This window comes from Eptatretus burgeri, chromosome 12 (genome assembly GCF_056783735.1).
Source record: "Eptatretus burgeri isolate ZD-2024b chromosome 12, Ebu_testis_v1, whole genome shotgun sequence".
NCBI lineage: Eukaryota > Metazoa > Chordata > Myxini > Myxiniformes > Myxinidae > Eptatretus > Eptatretus burgeri.
Genome location: NC_140972.1, coordinates 88,493,289 through 88,515,005, shown reverse-complemented (window position 1 = coordinate 88,515,005; position 21,717 = coordinate 88,493,289). Strand labels below are relative to the sequence as shown.

The 21,717-nt window shown below is 44.7% G+C and overlaps 1 protein-coding gene across 5 annotated transcripts in view; it reads right to left on the bottom strand.

Annotated features, from left to right (window-relative positions):
* Positions 1-495: 495 nt before the first annotated feature.
* Positions 496-21,717, bottom strand: part of LZIC (leucine zipper and CTNNBIP1 domain containing) — a 25,200-nt gene continuing 3,978 nt past the window's right edge. For 3 of the 5 annotated variants that reach the window (XM_085848783.1, XM_085848781.1, XM_085848784.1), the window contains exons 3-8: positions 16,828-16,960; positions 9,403-9,501; positions 9,116-9,202; positions 3,749-3,830; positions 3,405-3,489; positions 496-1,313 (exon numbers count right to left, since the gene is read on the bottom strand). In XM_085848783.1, the coding sequence (XP_085704909.1) occupies positions 1,304-1,313; positions 3,405-3,489; positions 3,749-3,830; positions 9,116-9,202; positions 9,403-9,501; positions 16,828-16,960 (496 nt within the window). In that variant the 3' untranslated portion in view covers positions 496-1,303. Of the gene's footprint in view, positions 1,314-3,341; positions 3,490-3,748; positions 3,831-9,115; positions 9,203-9,402; positions 9,502-16,827; positions 16,961-21,717 lie in introns of all 5 variants that reach the window. The other 2 variants (XR_015049989.1, XM_085848782.1) reach the window with 2 other exon arrangements.

Below are 21,717 nucleotides of genomic sequence, written 5' to 3'. Positions count from 1 at the left end.
TAAATCACACAAACACCTGAGTTTACATTGAAACCTACAAATCCAATAAAACACCCTTTTAGTTCATATACAAGATGCATTATTGATTTAGTTGAGCCTGGTGTTGGCTCAGTGGTTCGGGTGGCGGCTTTGGATCCTAGGGTCCTGAGTTCAAGCCCTGTCAGCTGCTGAATTAATACACCAGGGGGTTGACGCAGCCTGTCATCCTTCCGAGGTCGGCGAAATGAGTACCAGTTCCAGTATGTGTACTGGTAGAGTGGCACTGCATCAGTGACACAGTCGCGCTTCCAAGAAATGATAGCTGCCCTGGCAGCTAAGCTGGCATATGACCACATTGATGTAGTTGTCAAATAAAACGTAAATAAAATACAACCAAGCGATTCAAATTATGACATCCCTTCCTCCACCCCCAAACCCCACCAAAAAGTCCCTGCAGGAGAAATAGCAATGTAAATTGTACATGGTATTAAATAGTTAAAGTTTGTGAAGCATTGATGACCAAAACTAGTTTGCTTTATTAAATTATTTCACATGTAATAACCGAGAAGAAATACAGAGAACAATTAACTTATCTTCCATTTAAACACAAACAATTCCTCCAATAACTTGGATCGAATGGAGAAAATGGTAATTATTATCCGAATCGTGAAACTTTGCAAACACTGCAATCAAAGCAAAGCACCACGTAGAAAACTATCATACAGCATGTACATCGACGAAGAAGAAGAAGAAGAAGAAGAAGAAGAAGAAGAAGAAGAAGAAGAAGAAGAAGAAGAAGAAGAAGAAGGAGAAGAATAAGAATATACTGTCAGTATAAAAAGTGCAAAGAACAAATTTCTCTGCTGAAGTACAAGCTCAACATTTTGAATTCACACATTTGGTTGCAAACTTTCACAAAACCCGACATCGACAAAGACACTGAAAGCGTAGGTAATGAACTAATGATTAGGAAAACTTTTGTTTTCAGATATTACACATGCAGTACTCTATTTTCCCAACGACCTGAATCCGTGTTCCAAATTAGTCACAATTCGCGACCTACTTCCATCGATTGGGAAATGAAAGAGATGACCAAGCACATTCACGCTAAAACCAGAAATTCCCTTTCAATCGCTGAAAAGGGTTCAAGGTTGTAGTTATGCTGATAGCATACAGGTGTTGGAGGCAACACTTTCTTGTTCATCCATCTTTCCGATTCTTCCACCCTTCCATATTCAACTGGCGGAGGTGGTGAACGTTAAACTTCACACGCAGCACAGGTTACTTCGAGTGTGCACTGCGGCTGGCTAGGGCAAGGATTTTATCAGCTGAGCCTATGGGGAAAAAGCATCGACGTCAGAAGAAGAAGAAGAAAAAAAGAAATGCACCTCTTCAACATCCCAAGCAAGAAATATGGCGTCGATAATCATTCCAAAAACACCTCTCCTTACACCACCATGCCGACTGGTAATTTCACATGAGGAACGATAGGTGTTGCCCGACCACTTGAAAATGAATTGGATTACAAAAAAAAAGACAACGAACCTTTGTGGGAAAGTGAAAGGAGATAACGAGATAAAAACAAAGGAAAACTAGAGGGGGAGCACTCGGTCGAGTGCAAAACCTCCGCCGCCAATACTGCTGGGTCACTCAAGTGAACCTGATATCTTATTCATTCAATTTGACGTCAACAGTGCTCACAGAGTTATAGTTTGCAACTTTCCCTTTTACTTTAAACTTTTACATACTCAATTCATTCTTCATAACTAGATTCCTTGAGACAGAAATTGATTTTACCTGGGTATATCCACTTGAAGTTCCAAAATCAGCCGCAATTATAATTTTGGCATGTTTTTTGTTGGAAATCACTTATAACGTAGAAATGCAAAAAAAAAAAATCGAAATTTTGTTGAAAAAAAATTAGCAATTTTTTTTTTCTCTAACAATTTTGAGGGGGGGTTGGAAATCACTTAAAACATGTAGAAATGCAAAAAAAAAAAAATGCAAATATTTTTTCAAATTGGCCGCTATAGCGGCCATATTGGATTTTGGACAAAGTCCAAAATCTAATGGCATGATCCTTGAACCAGATCTAACCCCCCCCCACCAAGTTTCGTCGAAATCCGTCGAGGAGTTTTTCCGTAATACTGTTCACAAACAAACAAACAAACAAACAAACAGAAAGGGGTGAAAACAGTAACCTCCATCCATCTTCGATGGCAGAGGTTAAATTAAAAAAGGGACGTACAATTCCAAATTATTAAGGAATAAGATGCATGGTGAAGCCAAGTAACGTTCTGAACACGTATTCACAAAAATAGTGGAGGGTTGCAGTACGGTGTGCTTGTGTCAAGTAGGACACAGATGTGCTGGATCGCACATTAATTGGATAGGCGCAGAGGCCCACACACAGATACTTTCCCTTCAGCCCTCTTATGGTTAAAACTCCACCAGATTCACTATCTATTACAATTAAAACACATGGCAGAACAGAAGAGGTCAGAAAAGGGAGAGACAAAGTGTGCAGCCTGAGTCGCCAGGCATCTCCGAGGATGCAGAGGACATTGTGGCAAGTCAGGTTTCCACGAAGCACTGCCGCGCTCAGCCCGGTACTTTCACCTCGTCCCCCCTCCAGTTACTCTTACACCATATTTGTGGCCTTTTTAAAACTTTGTTCATTTGCCTTCCTCCACCATCATCATCTTTCTATCCTTGTATTTCCCCTTGATTGTGGCCTCAGCACAAAGTTAAGAATACGGCACTGTGATGAGTCTCGAGATTGGGGTTTCGTGTCTTGAAAAAAAATAATAATTTATTTATTTTTCTGAGGTCTATATGGACTTTCCACCATTCCTAACATAATGCATCCTCCTGTTAGTTTTAGAATTTGTGGCCTTTGTCAAGCTTCCATAATATTAGACAGACAGTCATCATAACTTGAACAATGTGTTCTTGGATTCTAACACAAACAAATACGCATGCAAGCACTACTCACAATACCTAGTTACTGGACCGTGTCATCAATGCCGTATTGGGTCCACAATTAAATACCTGTGTGCAACTTCTCTTCTGCGTTATTCCATAGAATACAAGAATCCTAAGCACTTCCCCCTACTCTCTCCTCACATCATGGTGATATGATGAAACAAACAAAAACAAAACAAAAAAAAAACTCTTCTGCTTTGTTTAACAATCCAAAATTCAATTACCTAAAGGTGATTAAAAAAAAAACAACAACAAAAAAACAGTCTTTCAGATCAATGGTCATAATTCGTATTAACTCTAATTTACCATTTTTGCTAAGCTATTCCCCACGGCTGATTTAGGTATGGTTAGGCTGACTGAAATAGTCACACACTAACCAACAGGCGACAGTCATTCTTCATGTTGGAACTCCACAAAAGTCTTCCTCAGGGATGACTTACACCGCATACTTTTCACGGCACTTGCAGTTATGCAAATCGGACTCGTGCTGGTAATTCTCACGAGTGAAAAAGGGTGTCCCATGACCTGTAATGGCAAGGTAGTGTCTCTGCTGATCTCACAAATGATGGAACTGCCCAGTTTAAATTATGACTATTCTTCCAGAAAATATCGCTTTCCATGCTTCCAGAAAGAAGAAAACTCTTGGAGCCAATATTGTAACTACAGATATTACCAACAACCTCAGTAACAAAGTACCAAAGAGAGCTTGAGAGGCTTTTAGGTGCTTTCTCAGTTACAGAAACAACAAAAACAACAACAAAATCAACAATAATCCCTTTCTTACCTTGTTCCCCCGAGATCGCCTCAAACTGGCTCAGTGCGGAGCTTGCGTTAGCCAAGAGGAATTCCTCTTCATGACTCGAGAGCTGAAAATGGTACACGCATCAGAATGTTTGATCAAGTTCCGGACATTAAACCAAGGGAGTGGAGTTGTTAAATTTGGAGTAGCGAGCGTGTCGGGGGCTTCTTCTGGTCACACTTAAATGGCACCAATATACAAGACACGCCGCTTCGCCAGTGGGTTTAATCAAAAGACAGCATGTTGCACTTCACAAAAATATTGCACGTCTGTCTATCTGTGAGTCTCAATGAGGATGTAAAATGAAGTAAAACACCTGAAAAAAGGTTATTTTACAAATGATGATAGTCGTAGTTTGTGTTCCTTCTGTGCACCGTACTTTTATATTGCTTCCAGAAGTATTCCTATTGTTGTGGGAATGCCTTATCGGGGCTAAGTTTGCATTATATCACCATAGTTATTTCCCATGTTGCATGTATTTGAATAAGCAGGAGGTAATTTTGTTGCGATATAGAATATTGGTCATTTCTGGAGAAAAGGCTGTTGTCACCCTTCCCCATGTGTATGTGTATGTGTAAAAACCACTGTCCCTTCATACCCTTTTTAATGTTGTTACCTTTGTAATCTGTCCTAAATGCGCTTTGAAAGCGTTCGATAGGCCATCAAGCGGTGGGTTTAGGTTGGAGCGTCGCCATGACGGAAAAAGGTGCCAAAGCACTGAGTAAAGATTGGTTTCGAGAGGGGGGGATATGGGGTATTTGGGGGGGGGGGGGGGGAGATGGCGATTTTCAAACTATATTGCTTTTTTTTTGTATTCCTGCCCCGTGTGTTCAATAGACTAAACCCACTTGGTCTCTGGGTGAATTTGAGTGTCACTGATCGCTATTAGAATTATACACATCCGTTAAAGGACAGATTGAGTTTGTGCGGATGGTGCCCAGCAGGTGGACCGTGCATGCATCTGGAGATTTCGTCCGGTCGCCATTTGAGTAACGGGTGCAGGGCACCGATCAGCGTGACACATAGATTGGCATAAGGTATCGTGGCAAACAGGCCTGTGATCCGACTCGGAATGACTGAATCAGTTGGCCTTCGTGACAAATTTGACGTGGTTCATCGGGATTTGGACTTAGCAACTGGCCTGAGCCGACGGCTGTAACACTATATATAATTATGTGTGCTCCTTCCATGTCCATCACGCTTTATTCCAAAGGGTTCCTGCTGTGGTAGAAGAATAAAAATGGCACCGTTGGAACAATTACAGGACATTCAGCCCCGTCTCCTGCTGAAAGGCATTTTTGTCATTAAACGGAGACGATGTTTTTCAACTTTTAATTTTTTGCTCCAAGCAAATCGATTGTTGTCCTTCCATTAGTAACAATTTTATTATTTATGACAGCAGGAACCCTATATAATAAAGTGGGACACAGACACAGACACACCCTATTAGTAATGAAGATTCGAATGAGTAGGAATAACGGGAAGGCAGGAGAGCAAATTTTATCATACAAGGCAGAAGATGGGTGGTGGGGGATTGGCAGGGCAAAATTTTACAATGTTTGTAGAAAACGTTGCATATTATGAACACAAAAAGTCAGAGTATGTTTCAGAAAAAAAAAATCAAAGCTTCCGGTGTAATCATCATGAGGAGACACACGAAAACTCATTTCTGCGAGGATATCAACAGCTTGGAAGCGGCACATGAAACCTTACTGGGATGGACATGACGCAAGCAACATCTTTGATGTGAGGTATCTTCGGGTTGTTCTCGGGAGATCGATCGGCTATCTCTGGCACGGGCCTGTTCGAGCAGAACTGACTAATGAACAACAACACAGCGAGCTGGAAATGTTAATGGCTGAACGAGTCAAAGTGCTGTGAACTCCATGGGTGGGTTGAATCACAAAAAAAAAAAAATTGTGTGCTCATGCACACACAACTGCAAAGGCTTAATGATGGTCTTTTCAATAATTCATGAATATTGCCAGGCATGGGTTTGCAGCTCATCACATGCACACTATGACTTTCCTCTGAGGTGATCCTCAACGAGGTGTGTTAATAGCATGTGGACAGATTTCAATCAAAACTTTCTCTTTATTCATATAATAGTCCTTGATAAAGCAACATGGTGTAATTATTCGATCCTTTCAGGCTGATATACATCCTCATAATCGAGAAATGGGATTTCAAAACACATTTATGGTAATTCATGACAAAGTATTGGAAAAATAACAATAGTAACAGCATGGAGACCTATGGACGGCAACAGGGGAAGGCCATGTCTAAGATAGAGGGATGAAATTGACAAATATTGGGGAAGAGTTAATTGGAAAACAGAGCAAGAGACAGAGCAACATGCCATCAACATGTTGAGGCTTTCCTCCAGCTGTAGACTGAAAATAGCTGATGATGATGATGATGATGATTGGAAAAAAAACAAAAGTCAAATCGCAGGTTTCCAACCCCAATGAAAACCAATCATTGCCTTGCAATTGGGACAAATTCACAGCCAAAGTACTGCTGAACTACAGGTTCGTTTTCCAATTAGTGTTCAAAATGCTACTTCACATCAATTACAAGCCACACATGAAAGTGTGCACAATTTCATCAACACAAGGCAATGATCGATCGAGATGATGTAAAATGGTGTAATATTTTGTCCAAGTACTGTCGGACATCAACATTCATGGGTCATAAAGTGTGCCCTGCTTCTACATTTGCGCTTCACGTATTCACGGTTTTTTATTTTTTATTATTCACACTTCAGGACTGGTCTCCTACATCCACCTGGGTATTCTTAATTCAGCCTGGGTATTCTTCCACAAAAAACTGCTCTCCCTTATGCAGATTCATCCAATGGATGGAGACCCGCAATATCAGACACGAGATAAGGCCCGTCTTTCTGGACATATCTCGAGCATTTGGTATAGTCTGGCATCCTGCCTTGTTCTCCAAACTGTCTGCCTATATAATCCAAGGCCAACTCCACTCTTGGATTACTGACTTCCTCCTCTCTCGTCGTCAACGTGTGGCTCTCAATGGAACCCTTTCATCTCCTCTTCCTGTCAACGCTGGAGTACCCAAAGGCAGTGTTCTAGGCCCCATATCTTTAATCTTCATCAGTGATCTCACCGACTCTCTGGAAAATCCTCTTTGTCTCTTTGCCGATGACACAACTCTCTGCCGCAAAATTCCTCATCCTCATGACAGACAGGCAGCAGCCTCTTCCCTCTCCTCAGACCTTTACAAAATGACAAATTGTTCAAAGACAATTTTGCTTATGTATCCATAATGTCCAACTTTTGCATTTTCCCTTACTCATCGTTAACTGCATCCATTGTTTGTCTGTCTCAGTCTATTCTCTCTTCCTCCTCCCTGCTGTTCTCTTTGTTATGTTGTGTCCTGATTTGTTCCATGTCATCGCTCTTCCATGAGCCTAGACCATGAACAACAACAACAACAACAACAACAACAACAACAACAACAAAAAGAAATAATGCCCTGACATTCGTGGACCCCAAAATTTGTGGCATTTTTCAGGAATGTATACCCCGCGAACGTTGGGGTCCAACAGTACGAGTCCGAAAAACAAAAGGGTCTTGAAAGTGCCAATAAGGAAATTTGTGTTCGACAGTGTTCAAGTATATAATTAAATTGGAATAAATTAAGGATTTTAAAGGTTGTTGGAAAAAAGAAAAAAAAAAACAAAGATTGCAGAAGTATACCACCGTTGGCGCAGCGTCTTTTACACCACCTTATTTAACAAGTTACACGAGTTTTTCATCCCTGTTGTTTGTGTCCTTTATGACGTCCCTAAAAACAGTAAATTTCCAGTATGGAATGATTTTCAAATTTGTTTGACTGTCAGACAGGCAGAGTAAAAAGATTATCTCACTCCTCTCTGCGCATGTGCGATAAGGACAAATACAGAGTCAAAGTACTGCTAAACTGCAGGTTTGTTTTCCAATTAGTGTTCAAAATATAACATTCAATTGAAACCAAGTCGTTCCTCGATCATTAACTGACGTATGTGGACAAACAGACAAAGTGAACAAATTGCTTAACCCCAACCTTCACTTTGCGCGTGCAGGGTAAAAAGGGGAATGGAAGAATAGTCATACAAGTGGACAGAACTCAAGTTCAGCTTGTGAGGTGTGGGGGAAAAATTGATATTAATGTATTTTAAATTGCAACAAATGGAGTTTCAGAAATGTAACTTTTATGCTGCAAGTTGAATTGGCTGTCATTTCTGGCCAAAAGACTTTTGCCCTAAATGATAAGAAATGTGTTGTTCTGGAGCAGAGTGACCGAGCTGATAAATGAACCTTTGCTTAGAAATGTACGAAGTGGCTTTTCGTCTAAAGGACACGTCTACAGTCTGGGTGAATATCCCCCAACCTCTCTCTCACGAAAGTATAAAATGCTTTGAAATCTAAAATTGTTTTCAGTGCAAGCACGTGAGGAAGTATAGTTTCTCAGTGGCTTGTACTCCTTGGAACTGACCAAGTACCAAGTTAGAATAAAACTCTGATGTAATGTGGAAGTGAATTGAATCGGGTTGGTCTAACTGTTAACTAAAGTAAGAATAAATGAAATAGAACCAAATAATATTGCAATCAAATGGGGATTTGTAAGTTCATTGTACAAGGGTGAGAAGTGTATGGTGTATAATAAGGAAATAAATTATTTCACAAGGAAGGACTTGTGTGGACATCGGTTATCAGTGTCGATAGGGTTTTTGAAGGATTTTATAATCAAATCGGACAAACGTTAAACTCTGTCTGAAGTCAAATAGGATTCCACAATCGGCCAGTTAGAATCCTTCAGGAGGACAACGATCACAACAAGGTGGGTTTTAAAAAATCCACATCAGAGGTAAGGTACAAATGACAAAAGCCAGAGATGATTAATGTTTTGAAGGTTGGGAAGTGTGTGCAAGGCTCTCTCTGCTTTCACATTTCCTAGATGGAGAAGTTAGTACCTGGTGGCTCCCAATTCTCCCACACCTACTCGTACTCCAACACCCCCAAGCCGATTTCGTTTTACACCAAATGGAAATGGTGTTCAGAAAAGTGTTAAAGCCCCTCAGGTTTTGTTTGACACCATTGTTCGCTTTTGAAGAAAATAATTTCCTTTATTATTATTATTATTTTTTTTTTTTTTCCACCCAAGATAATGAAGTCGAGGGAAGAAATTCAGGTCTTCGTCATTTCTTCTCATAATAGTACAATGTTATAGACATGTGAGCGATAACATGGTTGGAGAGACGTGATATCTATCAATTACACCCCAGCTTTAGTTTGTTTTTCCCACATTGACTCTTTTATTCCAATCCAACAAACTCCAACTTACTGTTTCACCAAGGCTACGAAGTGCTGCCAAGATTTCTGCCTTCTGTCTCACCATCTCTGGAGCTCCAGGCTTCCCATCCCGCTCCAACTATGTCAGTGGCCAAGAGAAAAGGGTGGGGGCGTGGGAGGGGAATACTTATATATATATATATATATATATATATATTGTTTTATTTTTCATGTGATTAAATTTGCGTGATCAGTGATGCAACAAAAACCTGGTTTGATGGATTCTCCGGTTGGGTGTGGACTATCAAGGTTGGGTGTATCCCAAAAGAGGCATGTTACCTGAGCTAGCCTTGCCCTCAAATCTCTGGGCTGTTGCTTGGCAAAAAGGCGGATCACTTCTGGCGTGTGAAATGCCTCACTCACTGCAGCTTGGATTGCCTGCAGGTACATGTATCAGCACAGCAATGTTGGGGTCACAACTCACAATCTCAATTTGGTAGCTGAAAGCAACACAATTCCCATGATACCATCATGAGTACACCATTGGTTGACAACATCACAGAAAACACTCAACGTAAAAGGTGGAACAAACATCATGATAAAAGCAATATGACAAAAAATAGTAGTTATATGCTTGGAACAAACATTAATTTTTATCTACAGAGGTTGAAGCTCATGTTGTTGTTAGTCTTTCGGCTGCTCCCGTTCGGGGTCGCCACAGCGGATCATCCGTTATGATCCGCATAGTGATTTGGCATAGATTTTATGCCGGATGCCCTTCCTGACGCAACCCTGGTCGCAGGCTGAAGCTCATGGAAAAGCAATATATATATATATATATATATATATATATATATATATATATATATACACATATATATATATATATACATATATATATATATATATATATATATATATATATATATATATATTGGTGTCTACAGATCATTATGCCTGGTGTTGGTTTGAGATCGTGACCTTGATTTCGCAGAGGGACCAGAGTGCCTCCCCTTCTGGCGAGCCTCGAACCCCAAATCCGTAACAACATACAGTACCTACAGAAAGTCCACACCCCCTTTCAAAATTTTCACCTTTTGTTGCCTTATAGCCTGGAATTAAATTGCGTTAAATGAGCCTTTTTCCACCTTTATTTACACATCGTAACCCACAACTTCCAAATGAAAAACAAATTCAATAAATTTCAGAAAATTAATTTAAAATACAAAACTACAATATCTTGGTTGGATAAGTGTCCACCCCCCTGAGTTAATACATGGTGGAAGCATCTTTGACAGCAATTACAGCTGTGAGTCTGTTGGGATAGTCAATCAAGGTGTGCAATTACAGTTGTGAGTCAATCAAGGTATGCAAAGTATCTACCAACTTTGCACACCTTGATTGAGCAACATTTGCCCATTCTTATGTACAAAACTATTCAAGCTCAGTCAAGCTGTGTGGAGAGCGCTGATGGACAGCAATCTTCAAGTCATGCCACAGTTTTTCGATTGGATTTCGGTCAGGGCTCTGTCTGGGCTACACAAGGACATTTATCTTTTTGTTCCTTAGCCACTCCAGTGTGGCTTTGGCTCTGTGTTTCGGGTCGTTGTCATGCTGCAAGGTGAACTTCCTCTGACTTGCAGCTTTCTTGCAAAGGCCAGCAGGTTTTCCTCTAGGATGTTTCTGTATTTTGCTTCATCAATTTTCCCTTCTATCCTGACAAGTGCCCCAGTCCTTGCCGATGAGAAATATCCCCATAATATGATGCTGCCACCACCATGCTTCACAGTAGGGAGGGTGTTCTTTGGGTGATGTGCTGTGTTGGGTTTGTGCCAAACGTAACGTTTTGAATTTAGGCCAAAACGTTCCATACTGGTTTTGTCAGACCACAAAACATTTTGTCGCATGGCTTCAGAATCTCCGGAGTGTCTTTATGCATATCTAAAATGGACTCAAGGCGAGCCTTTTTGAGACTGGCTTCCTTCCTGCCACCCTCTCATACAGGCCAGACTTGTGGAATGCTTGGGATATTGTTGTCACATGTACATTGTACACAGTAACCAGTCTTTGCCATAAAGGCATATAGCACTTTCAAAGTTGTCAATGGCCTCTTGGTGGCTTCTCTGATCAGTCTCCTCCTTGCTTGGTCATCCAGTTTGGAGGAATGGCCTGATCTATTTCGAGACTTGGTGGTACTATATGCCTGCCACTTCATATTCAAGGCCTTTGAAATATTGCTGCGGTTCTGTAAAACCACATGCCTCCAAGACACAAGTACACGACATGCAGCGATCCCAAGGCAGTTATTTCAATAGTATGTGTATTAGTTAGTCCTTTCCATATGTGTAGTGGGTAAAGGAGGAAGATGCATTGCATGGGACTCCTTCAGTGAGACTTCTTTGACCTCTTTAATCTTCAACCCTTGCTGTTCTTCCACTCTTTTGATACACCCCTTTCTCTCAGTCAGGTCAGGCCAGATTAGATCTGTGACTTGCCACAGGTTTCATGTAAACCTGTACGAACCTGTTCCATGGTCGGGTTGTCGGCGACGAAACCGTCTCCCCAACCAGGTTTTCTGGTGAGGAGGGTGTTTGGATATGGACACCCAGCAGGATTAAAAACAAAACCTGTCAAAGGGCGGAGGAGCTCATTGTGAGCCAACGGCCATCCATATCTAGTGCCCAACTGTGTCTGCGGACGTCCTCCTGCAGTTGGGTTACTTTTTATTAGGAGGTTGGTGGCAGGATTTGCACTCCGGCCACTGTAAAACCCTTCATTCCGCAAAACACAAAATCGCAAAAAAAATCTGAAAACCCACTCCGTGGGAGTACCTCCTGTGCAGCTTCCCTTCGCAGTGCAGCTCACCGGATGACGGGATTGGGGCAAAGCCTTCGGGACCCCCAATCTTTGATGATAGGAGGGAAACCAAGGGGTAACATTCCTGGGTCAGATTGTTGGAGAGTGTGTCGGAGTGGTGCTGAGGTGTCGTCCACCAGACGGCGGTCTCCTTGGGTTAACCTGAGGCGGTCCCTTCGGGTGGGTGCCTGGAATGTCCTATCCCTAAGAGAGGATGATCACCTGTCTCTGTTATCATCTGAGCTGAAGCGTTTGGACATCGGTATTGCAGCTCTCTCTGAGGTTCAGAGACCAGATTGCGGCGAGATAATGGTGGGTGGTTACACCTACTATTGGTCTGGTCGCTCTGATGGTTACCATACCCAAGGAGTTGCTGTAGCTGTGTCCAATAAGCTGACCCCAATGATAATTGAGGTAACACCGGTCAACGAGCGTATTGTGAGATTAAGGATTTGTCACTCCTTAGGTGTCATTTCCCTGGTCTCTGTTTATGCTCCGACTGAGGCAAGTGATCTCACTGTGAAGGATGCATTCTAGGCCACACTCGAGTCTGTGGTTGATCAGTGCCCCAGACGAGATACACTTCTAGTCTTGGGGGATTTCAATGCATCGACTGGAACTGATAGGGATGATTATGAGATGTGTGTTGGTCCCTGTGGGTCAGGAACTATGAACCAGAATAGCACTAAGTTCCTTGACTTTGCAAGAAGTCATGGACTTAGGGTGGCGGTTTCATGGTTTCAGCACCTACAAGCTCATCGCTGGACTTGGTATTCCAACGCTGGCGGTGTGGCAAAGGAGATTGACCATGTCCTCGTTGATGGTTGTTGGAGGATGATCCAGAACTGAGGGTCTACCGGAGTGCTCAGTTCCTAAATACTGACCACCGGCTTGTTGTAGCAACTCTTAAGTTGCACCTTAAGTCCAGGAGAATGGTACCATCCCAGCCTAGGCTGGATGTTGGCAAGCTCAAGGATCAGAGGGTAGCTGAGGAGTTTGCGAACAAGCTGAGTAGAGATTTGAGGAGTCTGGGTGCTTTCGGAGGTCCTGAAGAGTTGTGGAGTGCCTTCAAGACCACCTTCCTTGATGTTGCCGGTGGATGTCTTGGAACTCACCGCAGGGCAAAGAAGAATTTTGTCTCTCAAGGGACACTGGATACCATTGACCAGATTCGCAGGGCCAGGCTGAATGGCAGAGCTGAGCTGTTCAGGGAGCTGAAGCATAAAACTGTGCATGTGCTCAGGGTGGACAAGAAGGCCCATGTGCGAGGAATCTGTGAGGAGGTGGAGCATCACCTGTGGTCAAGTGATTCTCATCCTGCTTACAGGGGAATTCGCGCATTGCGTTCATCCAAGCCCATCCCTCGGTGTACTGCAGTTAGAGCAGAGGGTGGTGGGCTCTTGACAGAGGAGTCCGAAGTGAAGGCCCGCTGGGCCGGTTACTTTGAGCGGATTGTACCAGGCTGATCCACCAGCTGTCGAGTTGGACGTCAGGGGTGTTACAATCCCTGTTGCTGACCCTCCAATCAACTGTGGTCCACCTTCGCTTGTGGAAACACAGGCTGTGGTGAACTGGTTCAAATAGGGTAAAGCTCCAGCGATCTGTTGCATCCATGCTGGACTTCTCAAGGCTGGTAGAAATGCTGCACTCGTGTCGTTGCATGCAGTTTTGTGCTCTGTCTGAAACACAGGTATCATCCCAACTGACTGGAAGAGGGGCCTTGTTGTCCCTCTCTGGAAAGGGAAGCGTGATCGCCAAGACTGCAACAACTACCGAGGGGTGACGCTGCTCTCAGTGCCAGGCAAGGTCTTTGCTCGGATAATTCTTGATGGGGTTCGCCACCATCTTCTTGAGCACCAGCGTCCAGAGCAGTCAGTCTTTACACCAAATAGGTCAACGATTGACCGTATCCTTGCTCTTCGGGTCCTCACCGAATGCAGACGAGAGTTTCGGCAGGGGCTGCTTGCAGCTTATGTTGATCTGTAAAGCGTTCGATTCAGTGAATCGGGATGCCCTCTGGAGGATTCTCGGTCTTCGTGGGGTGCCACCAAAGCTGATCGATCTGATGTCTGAACTCTACTCTGGTACTGAGTGGTGTGAGATGTGGTGTACCATCTCTGACTTATTTCCAGTTTTTACTGGAGTTCGTCAGGGTGTGTACTGGCCCCCACACTTTTCAGCACTTGTATGCACTGGATTCTAGGGAAGATGTCAGAGAGATCAAGCTGCGGTGCATTGTTTGGGAATTTCAAGACCTCTGACCTTGATTTCACAGATGATGCAGTCATCTTTGCGGAGACTTTAGATATCCTTTTGGGGGCCCTCGAGGTGCTGAATGAGGAGTCGGGGCCGCCGTGATTACGGGTTTCCTGGGTGAAAACTGAGATCCAGGCTTTCAATGACATCTTGGATGCTGTTGTCCCATCTGTGCCTGTTTGTGGTAAGGATATTGAGGTCCTGGAGAGATTCACTTACCTTGGTAGTGATATTCATGTCTGCTGGCTGTGAGTCAGAGGTCAATAGACGTCTGGGTCGGGCCTGGGGAGTCATGGATTCACTGGATAATGGGGTGTGGCGCTGCCGGTACCTGTGCAGGAGGACGAAATTCCAAGTGTTTAGGTCCTTGGTGCTTCCAGTCTTGCTATATGGATGCGAGACTTGGACTCTGACCAAGGATCTCAGATGGAGACTTAATTCCTTTAGTGCCAGGTCTCTTTGGAGAATCCTTGGCTATCACTGGTCAGACTCTGTGTCCAACGAGCGGTTGCTGAGAGAGACTCAAATGAGATTTGCTTCCTGCATAGTCAGTCAGCGTCAGCTGCGGCTGTATGGACATGTGGCTCGTTTTCCTGCTCACCAGATTCTCTCAGCGAGGGAGTTTCCCGAGTGGAGGAGGCCAATGGGCCGACCACGTGCCTCGTAGTTGCAGCAGGTTGATCGGCATCTCAAGGAGATGGGGATGGGCCAGGCATCTGCCCGGGGGATGGCCAGACGGAGGCCCCTGGAGTACCGGCGGAAAGTGGACGCAGTCATGTGCTGCTCTGGCGCATGCTCCCAAACCTTATCTGATCTTTCTCTCATACAAAACACACAAGCAATCACGCATGCAAATCAGTAAAGACTATTACTAACCAAACAAGCACACCACGAGCACCTCATTTGCATTTGCGCACCAATTTTCCATTCAAAACTGCACACCAATTCTCAACCGCAATTTTACCTCACCAAAAGATACCACGCTCACCACAACCACTTCATTCGACTTCCAAAAATCCCTGTAACAACCCACGCTTACATTTTCCATTACAAACGCGACCATTATTCACAATCTCGTTTCAAGGAACTTTCACCTCTTCCCCACAGCGCCACAATGTACCGCTACAACGTGCTCCTGCTACTCTACAACCATTTCAGCTGCCACATACTCAACGAACACTTACCACAGCCTGAAGAACACGGAGGAGATAAAGGTCAGGTTATTTTGGGGTACAACTCGAAGCACGAGCATGCGCTGGAACTCGTTTAAGAACCAATAAGCAGTGCAGTGTTTTCCCCAAAATCCTACATTTGAATGAAGGCCAGCGCACGTTCGAGTCCAGAGAGCGCCTTCAAAAACCATGGCCCCATGTAAAGGTCGGAGCTGTTACGCATGGCCCTGTTAGCAAGTGACCGAGTAGTTTTTTGCCTTTGGGGCCTAGCGGGGCGTGGTTACGACCACTATGGACCAATAGGGGGGGCTCAATTTCGTTAGGGCCTCTTTTGATCTGATGTTTGGCCCCTCGTCCGGGGCTCATTTATGAGCAGAGCTCGCCAGGCACCTTCTCAAATTTATATCACCATTTTAAGGTGACTTATTGACTGCCCCTCATTTATATATACATATATTTAATAAAAACCAAAACACAGTGCTCTCTGAGTAAAACACCTCCCACCATTGTTTGTACTGTATGCACACACTCTGAGCCAATAAGCGCTGTTTACGGCACCTTCGTTTTGCATGCAGATGAACCTCGTCCCACCTCTGCCATGTAGGCGTATGAGCAGAGTTGGAGCAAGGGCAATTTTTTTTTTTTTTGAAATTGAAGTTTCTACATATTTTAGGTTTTTGTTCATAGAATATTTGTTGTTATTATAATAAAAAAGTATTACTATAATTTATGGAATAATAAGTTAACCATCTATATTATTATTAGCACTATTACCAATACCCCAATGAAGCCCTCGTATACCATTCATGCGTAAGAAATATCGGTCGGGAACACATCTTCATCTAAACAATTATATAATGACCCCTTTTAGTGCGTTTTTGATTAGCACTCTCTTTTCTCGGAAAGCATCATGAGCGCTAAATGAGGTATCCTTGTAAAGCCTTGTATTACAGTTCATGTTTGCACCAAGTTTTGGTGAAATCCATTCAATGGGTCACAAGTTATTGTGGTAACAAAAAAAAACCCCCCAAAAAACAATAATCCGGACAGACGCACACACGCACAGCAAGAACAACCCGAAAACACAACGCCACTGTCCTTGGCTGCAGAGGCATAAAAATAACGCACAATATTAAATACTACCTGCATAATTAAAATACAACAAGTACATTATTAATCAAAAACAAAGCAATGAAACCAGCAATGTTTTTTCTACACAATGTCGAGGATCATGGAGGAACCAGAAGAGAGAACGAATCATGACGTAACAGAACAAAAGAAACAGCAGAAGAAGAGGTAGGAAGGTAGTCAGAACGAGTGGAGAAAGGAAGGAGTAGAAGGTGGGAAAAGTCATCAGTCAAATCATTATTTGAAACGAGTTGATGAAGCATCTGCACAAAATGGTTTAGGTTTATACTTAGCAAAACTCCAAGTACCAACAGGTGAAAAATGACAGGGAAGTTAGAGAAGAGGGACAAACCAGACGCATAGCCCCCAGCTCAGTCTCTAGGGTGACATCCCCAGTGGCAAGGCGCCGCAATGAGCAGTCAAACTCTTCCAATTGCTCTAGTGTGTCCCGTCGTGCAGCCTCATAATCGTCACCCAATTCATCACTGCAAAACACCGCACACTCGTAAACACTTAGAATTGTGGATAATATGCACAAGGAAACGTTGGTGTTTCCTTAAAGGTGACATGTAAGTTTTGTTTTGTTACCTCTGCCACTGAAGGTTATGTTTTCACACATATCTGTTTGTCCGTCTGTGAGCAGGATATCTCAAAAAGTTATGGACAGATTCAGACAAAACTTGGACATGTTGAGTGCGTGACAAGGCCGAAATGATTATATTTTGGTGAAGATCAGGATCCGACTACTAGAATTTTTAAAGTGTTTCTTCACCATTGAGAGATCGGGCCAAAAACGATATATAGCACGATATCTCAAAAAAGTTGTGGACCGATACAGACGAAACTTGGTGGACACGTTGAGTGTGTGTGACAAGGACAAATTGATTCGATTTTGGTGAAGATCCAAATACGGATCTAGATACGATGATTATTTAATTTTCATAGCAATTCGTCACCATTGAGAGCTCGGGCCAAAGACTATATATAGCATGACATTTCAAAAATGTATTGGACCTGATATGTTCTCGTGGATCAGGCAATACGCGCCGGAAGGTATGTGCTCTCACGAGTGCCCTTCTAGTTCTAACCTGCACTCACATTTTTGTTACTTCATATATATATATATTGTTGTGGTTGACGAAATTCACAAACCACCATTCAGGTCCCTTAGGTGAGATATCTCTGTAAGTATATGTGTAGTTAGGCCCAAACCCGTTGTCTAGAGGGAATAAATGTCATTCATGCGGGCTGCGACTCTTCAGGATAGCCGTTTTTCTTTTACTATCTTTATTTTGGACCAGCCGCCATTACTACCACCACCAACCACGTCTCAACAGCCTTCACAACAACCACCAACCACAACGCCGCTTCACAACAACAACCACCAACCACAACGCCGCTTCACCACAACTGCCACGACCTTTACCGTCACAACTCGCCACCATCTCATCCACACCATCTCGCGCCACTCGTGGGCGCCGATGCTGGACTCGTGCGGGGCGCGCACCGAGCAGCGTGTTCAAAAACATCACGGACTTTCCGCAGAAAACTGATCAAAAACGACTCACGCCCACTTTTGTTCCGTCCAATCGGTGAGCGAGGGGCGATTTGGCCCCGCCTCCAGGGCGTTGGAGGGCGGTCGCTATATGCAAATTCATGGATAAAAAAGCATTCATGCCCACTTTTCCTCGGTCCAATGGGGAGCCAGTTAGAGAGGTGAAGGGTCGGAGGCAAAGGGTCAAGGGTGAAAGAGCGAAGCCACGGGGCTTATATAAACGGCTGCGTTCGTCAGACAAGTGGAGTAAGAGTTCAGTTGGAAGTTGAGAGTTAAGTGTGCGGAGTTCAAGAGAGTCGTCGGTGGAGCTGGAAAGAAGTGGTACTAGTCAGAGTGAAGAGGACGGAGCTGTGGAGAGGTGACGGCGGCGAAGGCGGACGAGGGGGTGCTCGCGTCGGTGCCGGGAGCTGCACAGGGAGAGGCCAGCAACGCGACCGAGGTGGAGGAGGAGACGCTCGCCGCGGGACCCGAGTCAGGGTGATATCCTCCTTCCCCCGAGCATCAGCAACCCCTCCTGTTTCCCCCCGCGCTGAGATAGTGCGACAAAGGGGGCCCCCTTCCCACCCCCTACCAGACACTGTCCGCGAGGCCCGCGGAGTTGAGGCACCACCGCCGCTCCGCGTCCCATCATCAGACGGGTAGGCCCGACACGGTCTCGGCCCCAGGCCCGCCTACCCCCCTCATCCTGGAGGATGGTTCTCTTTTCTTTTGCTTTGGGAATATGTGTTGTCGGCGCCGTCTGTGAAGTAAAATTGTATAAGTGTTGCCGTGTGCCCGGTAGTTGGATAGATCTGCATTGTTGCATTTGCTTTTTGTGTAGTATTGCATTGTCTTCTTCTTTTACATGTGCTTTTGGTGGAATTGTATATGTGTGCTTTCCGTTCATCGCGAAATAAATGTGCTTATTGTTGAACTGTTTTCCCGCTTCGCTTCGTCTTTTCTTTCATTGAATCTCCATCTTGCTTCACGTAAAGGGTTGGTCGTGGGCTAAAACGCCCGATAATTAATCGAACCGTCGAGGCCGACGAATAACACCGCTCGGTTATCCCGATAGTACGGAACGGGTCGCTTAAAGTGGCCCGTGTCCGAAGTCGACCTGCGGCGAGGTGCGATCGCCCGGTCTACCCTCCGTGTGGGTACTTAGGTAGGTCGAATTTGGCGAGCAACCCTATCCCACGCGGGGGCCGATTGGCACGATCGTGGTGAGACCGAAAGGTCCACCCGTGACTGTTTCTCGGCGTTAGTCCGAGAGGGTCACGACTGGATTGTCCGTCCGGTGGGCGACGTGCCGCGATTCGAGTTACGTGGCCGTCCACACACCGGCGGGCGCGAATCCGCAACAATATATATATATATATATATATATATATATATATATATATATATATATATATATATATATATATATATATATATATATATATTTGTAGATTTCCGCCACTCCAGCATGCGGACGACCGCCTTTAGCCCAATTGCGGCCGCACGCGCCCACCGAACATGGCAATCTAGTCACAGCTTCTGGATCAAGGCGGAAACCCAGCTATGGGTGTTTTTAACAGACCATAAACCAGCCAACTCTTCTGTCCACGCGCTACAGGGTCGATCGCCGAATTGTCGAGGTACCTAATTATTCACGTGGACAGAAATGCCAGGAGTTTATACCTCAACGGGACCTGCACGAAAACGAGCCACTTAAGCAGCTCGTTCCGTATGGGATTGCCGAGCGGTTTTATATCGATGTACATTTTATTGGCTTATAAATCAGCCAGCTAATATCCCGAATGCAATTATGGAAGTTAATGTAGGCAGGTACGCAACGAGCAGGTGAACATTCAAACAATGGGGGTATTTATTTCCATACAGGCACATATGCAATGAATGGGGGAATGGGACAGGACACAAGCAAAAACCTACAGCTGATGTCTATTTGTTATGTACACAATCATGCACTTAATCAGTTCGTTACTTATGGACAAGGCGCCACAGACTTTCATGCAAAACCCCAGAAAGAAAGAACCGGACTTGTGAGCCTTTATAACTGCTCGGAGCCGGGATGACCGAAGGGGTTCCGAGAGACCTAGCAAGCTACCTGGCCACCCTCGTGGTGACTCGCTGGGTCCTGGTTCGGCGACCCTCGATGTCTGTGCCCGGACCTCCGAGCTCCCACTGGCTCCCTTGGTCGTCCGGCCTCCACTGTGGCCTGGTCAAGCCGACGACGTGCTGGAGGAGGGAATGGGTCTCGCCTCAGGCCTCCTCGTTGCGCCAGCGAACCCCCAGTGAACCAACTGCCCGAACTCCGAACGGGGCGTCTCTCCACTCCCGCCGCCAAGCGCAAGCCACAAACTCCAGACTCTCTCCAACGGCCCAGCTCAACTCAAGCCCAACTCTCAAATGGCTTCTCGGCATTCCAGCACGGCTTTTTATCGGGTTCGGGGGGGGGGGGTGCTCGCTCTTTCACCTTCGACCCTTCACCCCCGGCTGGCTCTGCCGCTCTCGCCGTTTTGATCCATTTTGCAAGTCATGCATGCACACGGACGTGGTTGAAATCACCGGCTTCATGCGGACATGGTTCAAATCACCGGCTTCACGCGGACGTGGTTGAAAATCACCGTAAAACGCGGCCGTGGGTTGTCGTTGTTATTGTTAAAATAAAAGATAGAGACAGAATAACGGCTAACTGAAGATGCACAGTCCGGCACACGAATAAGTCCCGTTATACATCGGTGGGGAAATCTAACCTGGAACACACACTTATCGACATAACTGATCTTCGGGGAACCTGAATGGTGATCTGTGAATTTCCACAACCGTAACAATATATATATATATATATATATATATATATATATATATATATATATATATATATATATATATATATATATATATATATATATATATATATATATTGTTGCGGATTCAGCGGTGGCGGGATTCGCACCCGACTCTTGACCCAAGTGTTAAGGATTCGGACGTCACTTCACAGCACCGCCGTCTCCGGGGTTATAACGCCGGCTTGTTCGGCACAATTCTCGGGTTACGCGCCTCAGATCACGATACCAAGATACACCTGTGCCTTGCCAGCTGGTGAAATAGCCCCCGGTTGCAGACTGGTTTTGTCAGAGACCGAGCGAATTCTGCCAGTCTGTAACCATTTTGGTTTTATATACCAATCGAGCGAATTGTTTCTCAGCACGGCACGGACAAACCCAAAGCGGCAACTTCATATGAATCAGCCAGATTTATTGGGGACACATCGGGGAACACAACACAAGCAAGCATGCACGACAATGTTATAATCAATCTCAAACCCATTCTTAACTCGGAAGCTACGGATTATGGGTTTCAAAGGGGACCCTTGCGAGATAAACCTTAGACAACATGCAGACAAGATACGGACAGCATGAAGACAGGACACAGAGTACTTGGTGATGCTTCATGGACGAGAGGAAAAGTGTCAAAAGCACGAATGCGGCTCGTAACAAGCCGATGTCAACGGATTCGAGCACCCAATCTCAAACACGCCGCGTGGCAAAAAGGCGGTGGCCTCCTTCTTCTTCTCCCGGCACCGCCCGTGCACGCAGCCTCAGCGCGTTCAGCCCCCGTAAGGTCGACGGTACCAGAGCGGAAGATCAATGGTATGCTCCAGATGAACCCTCAGGTTCAGTTCCTCCTACTGCCGATCGC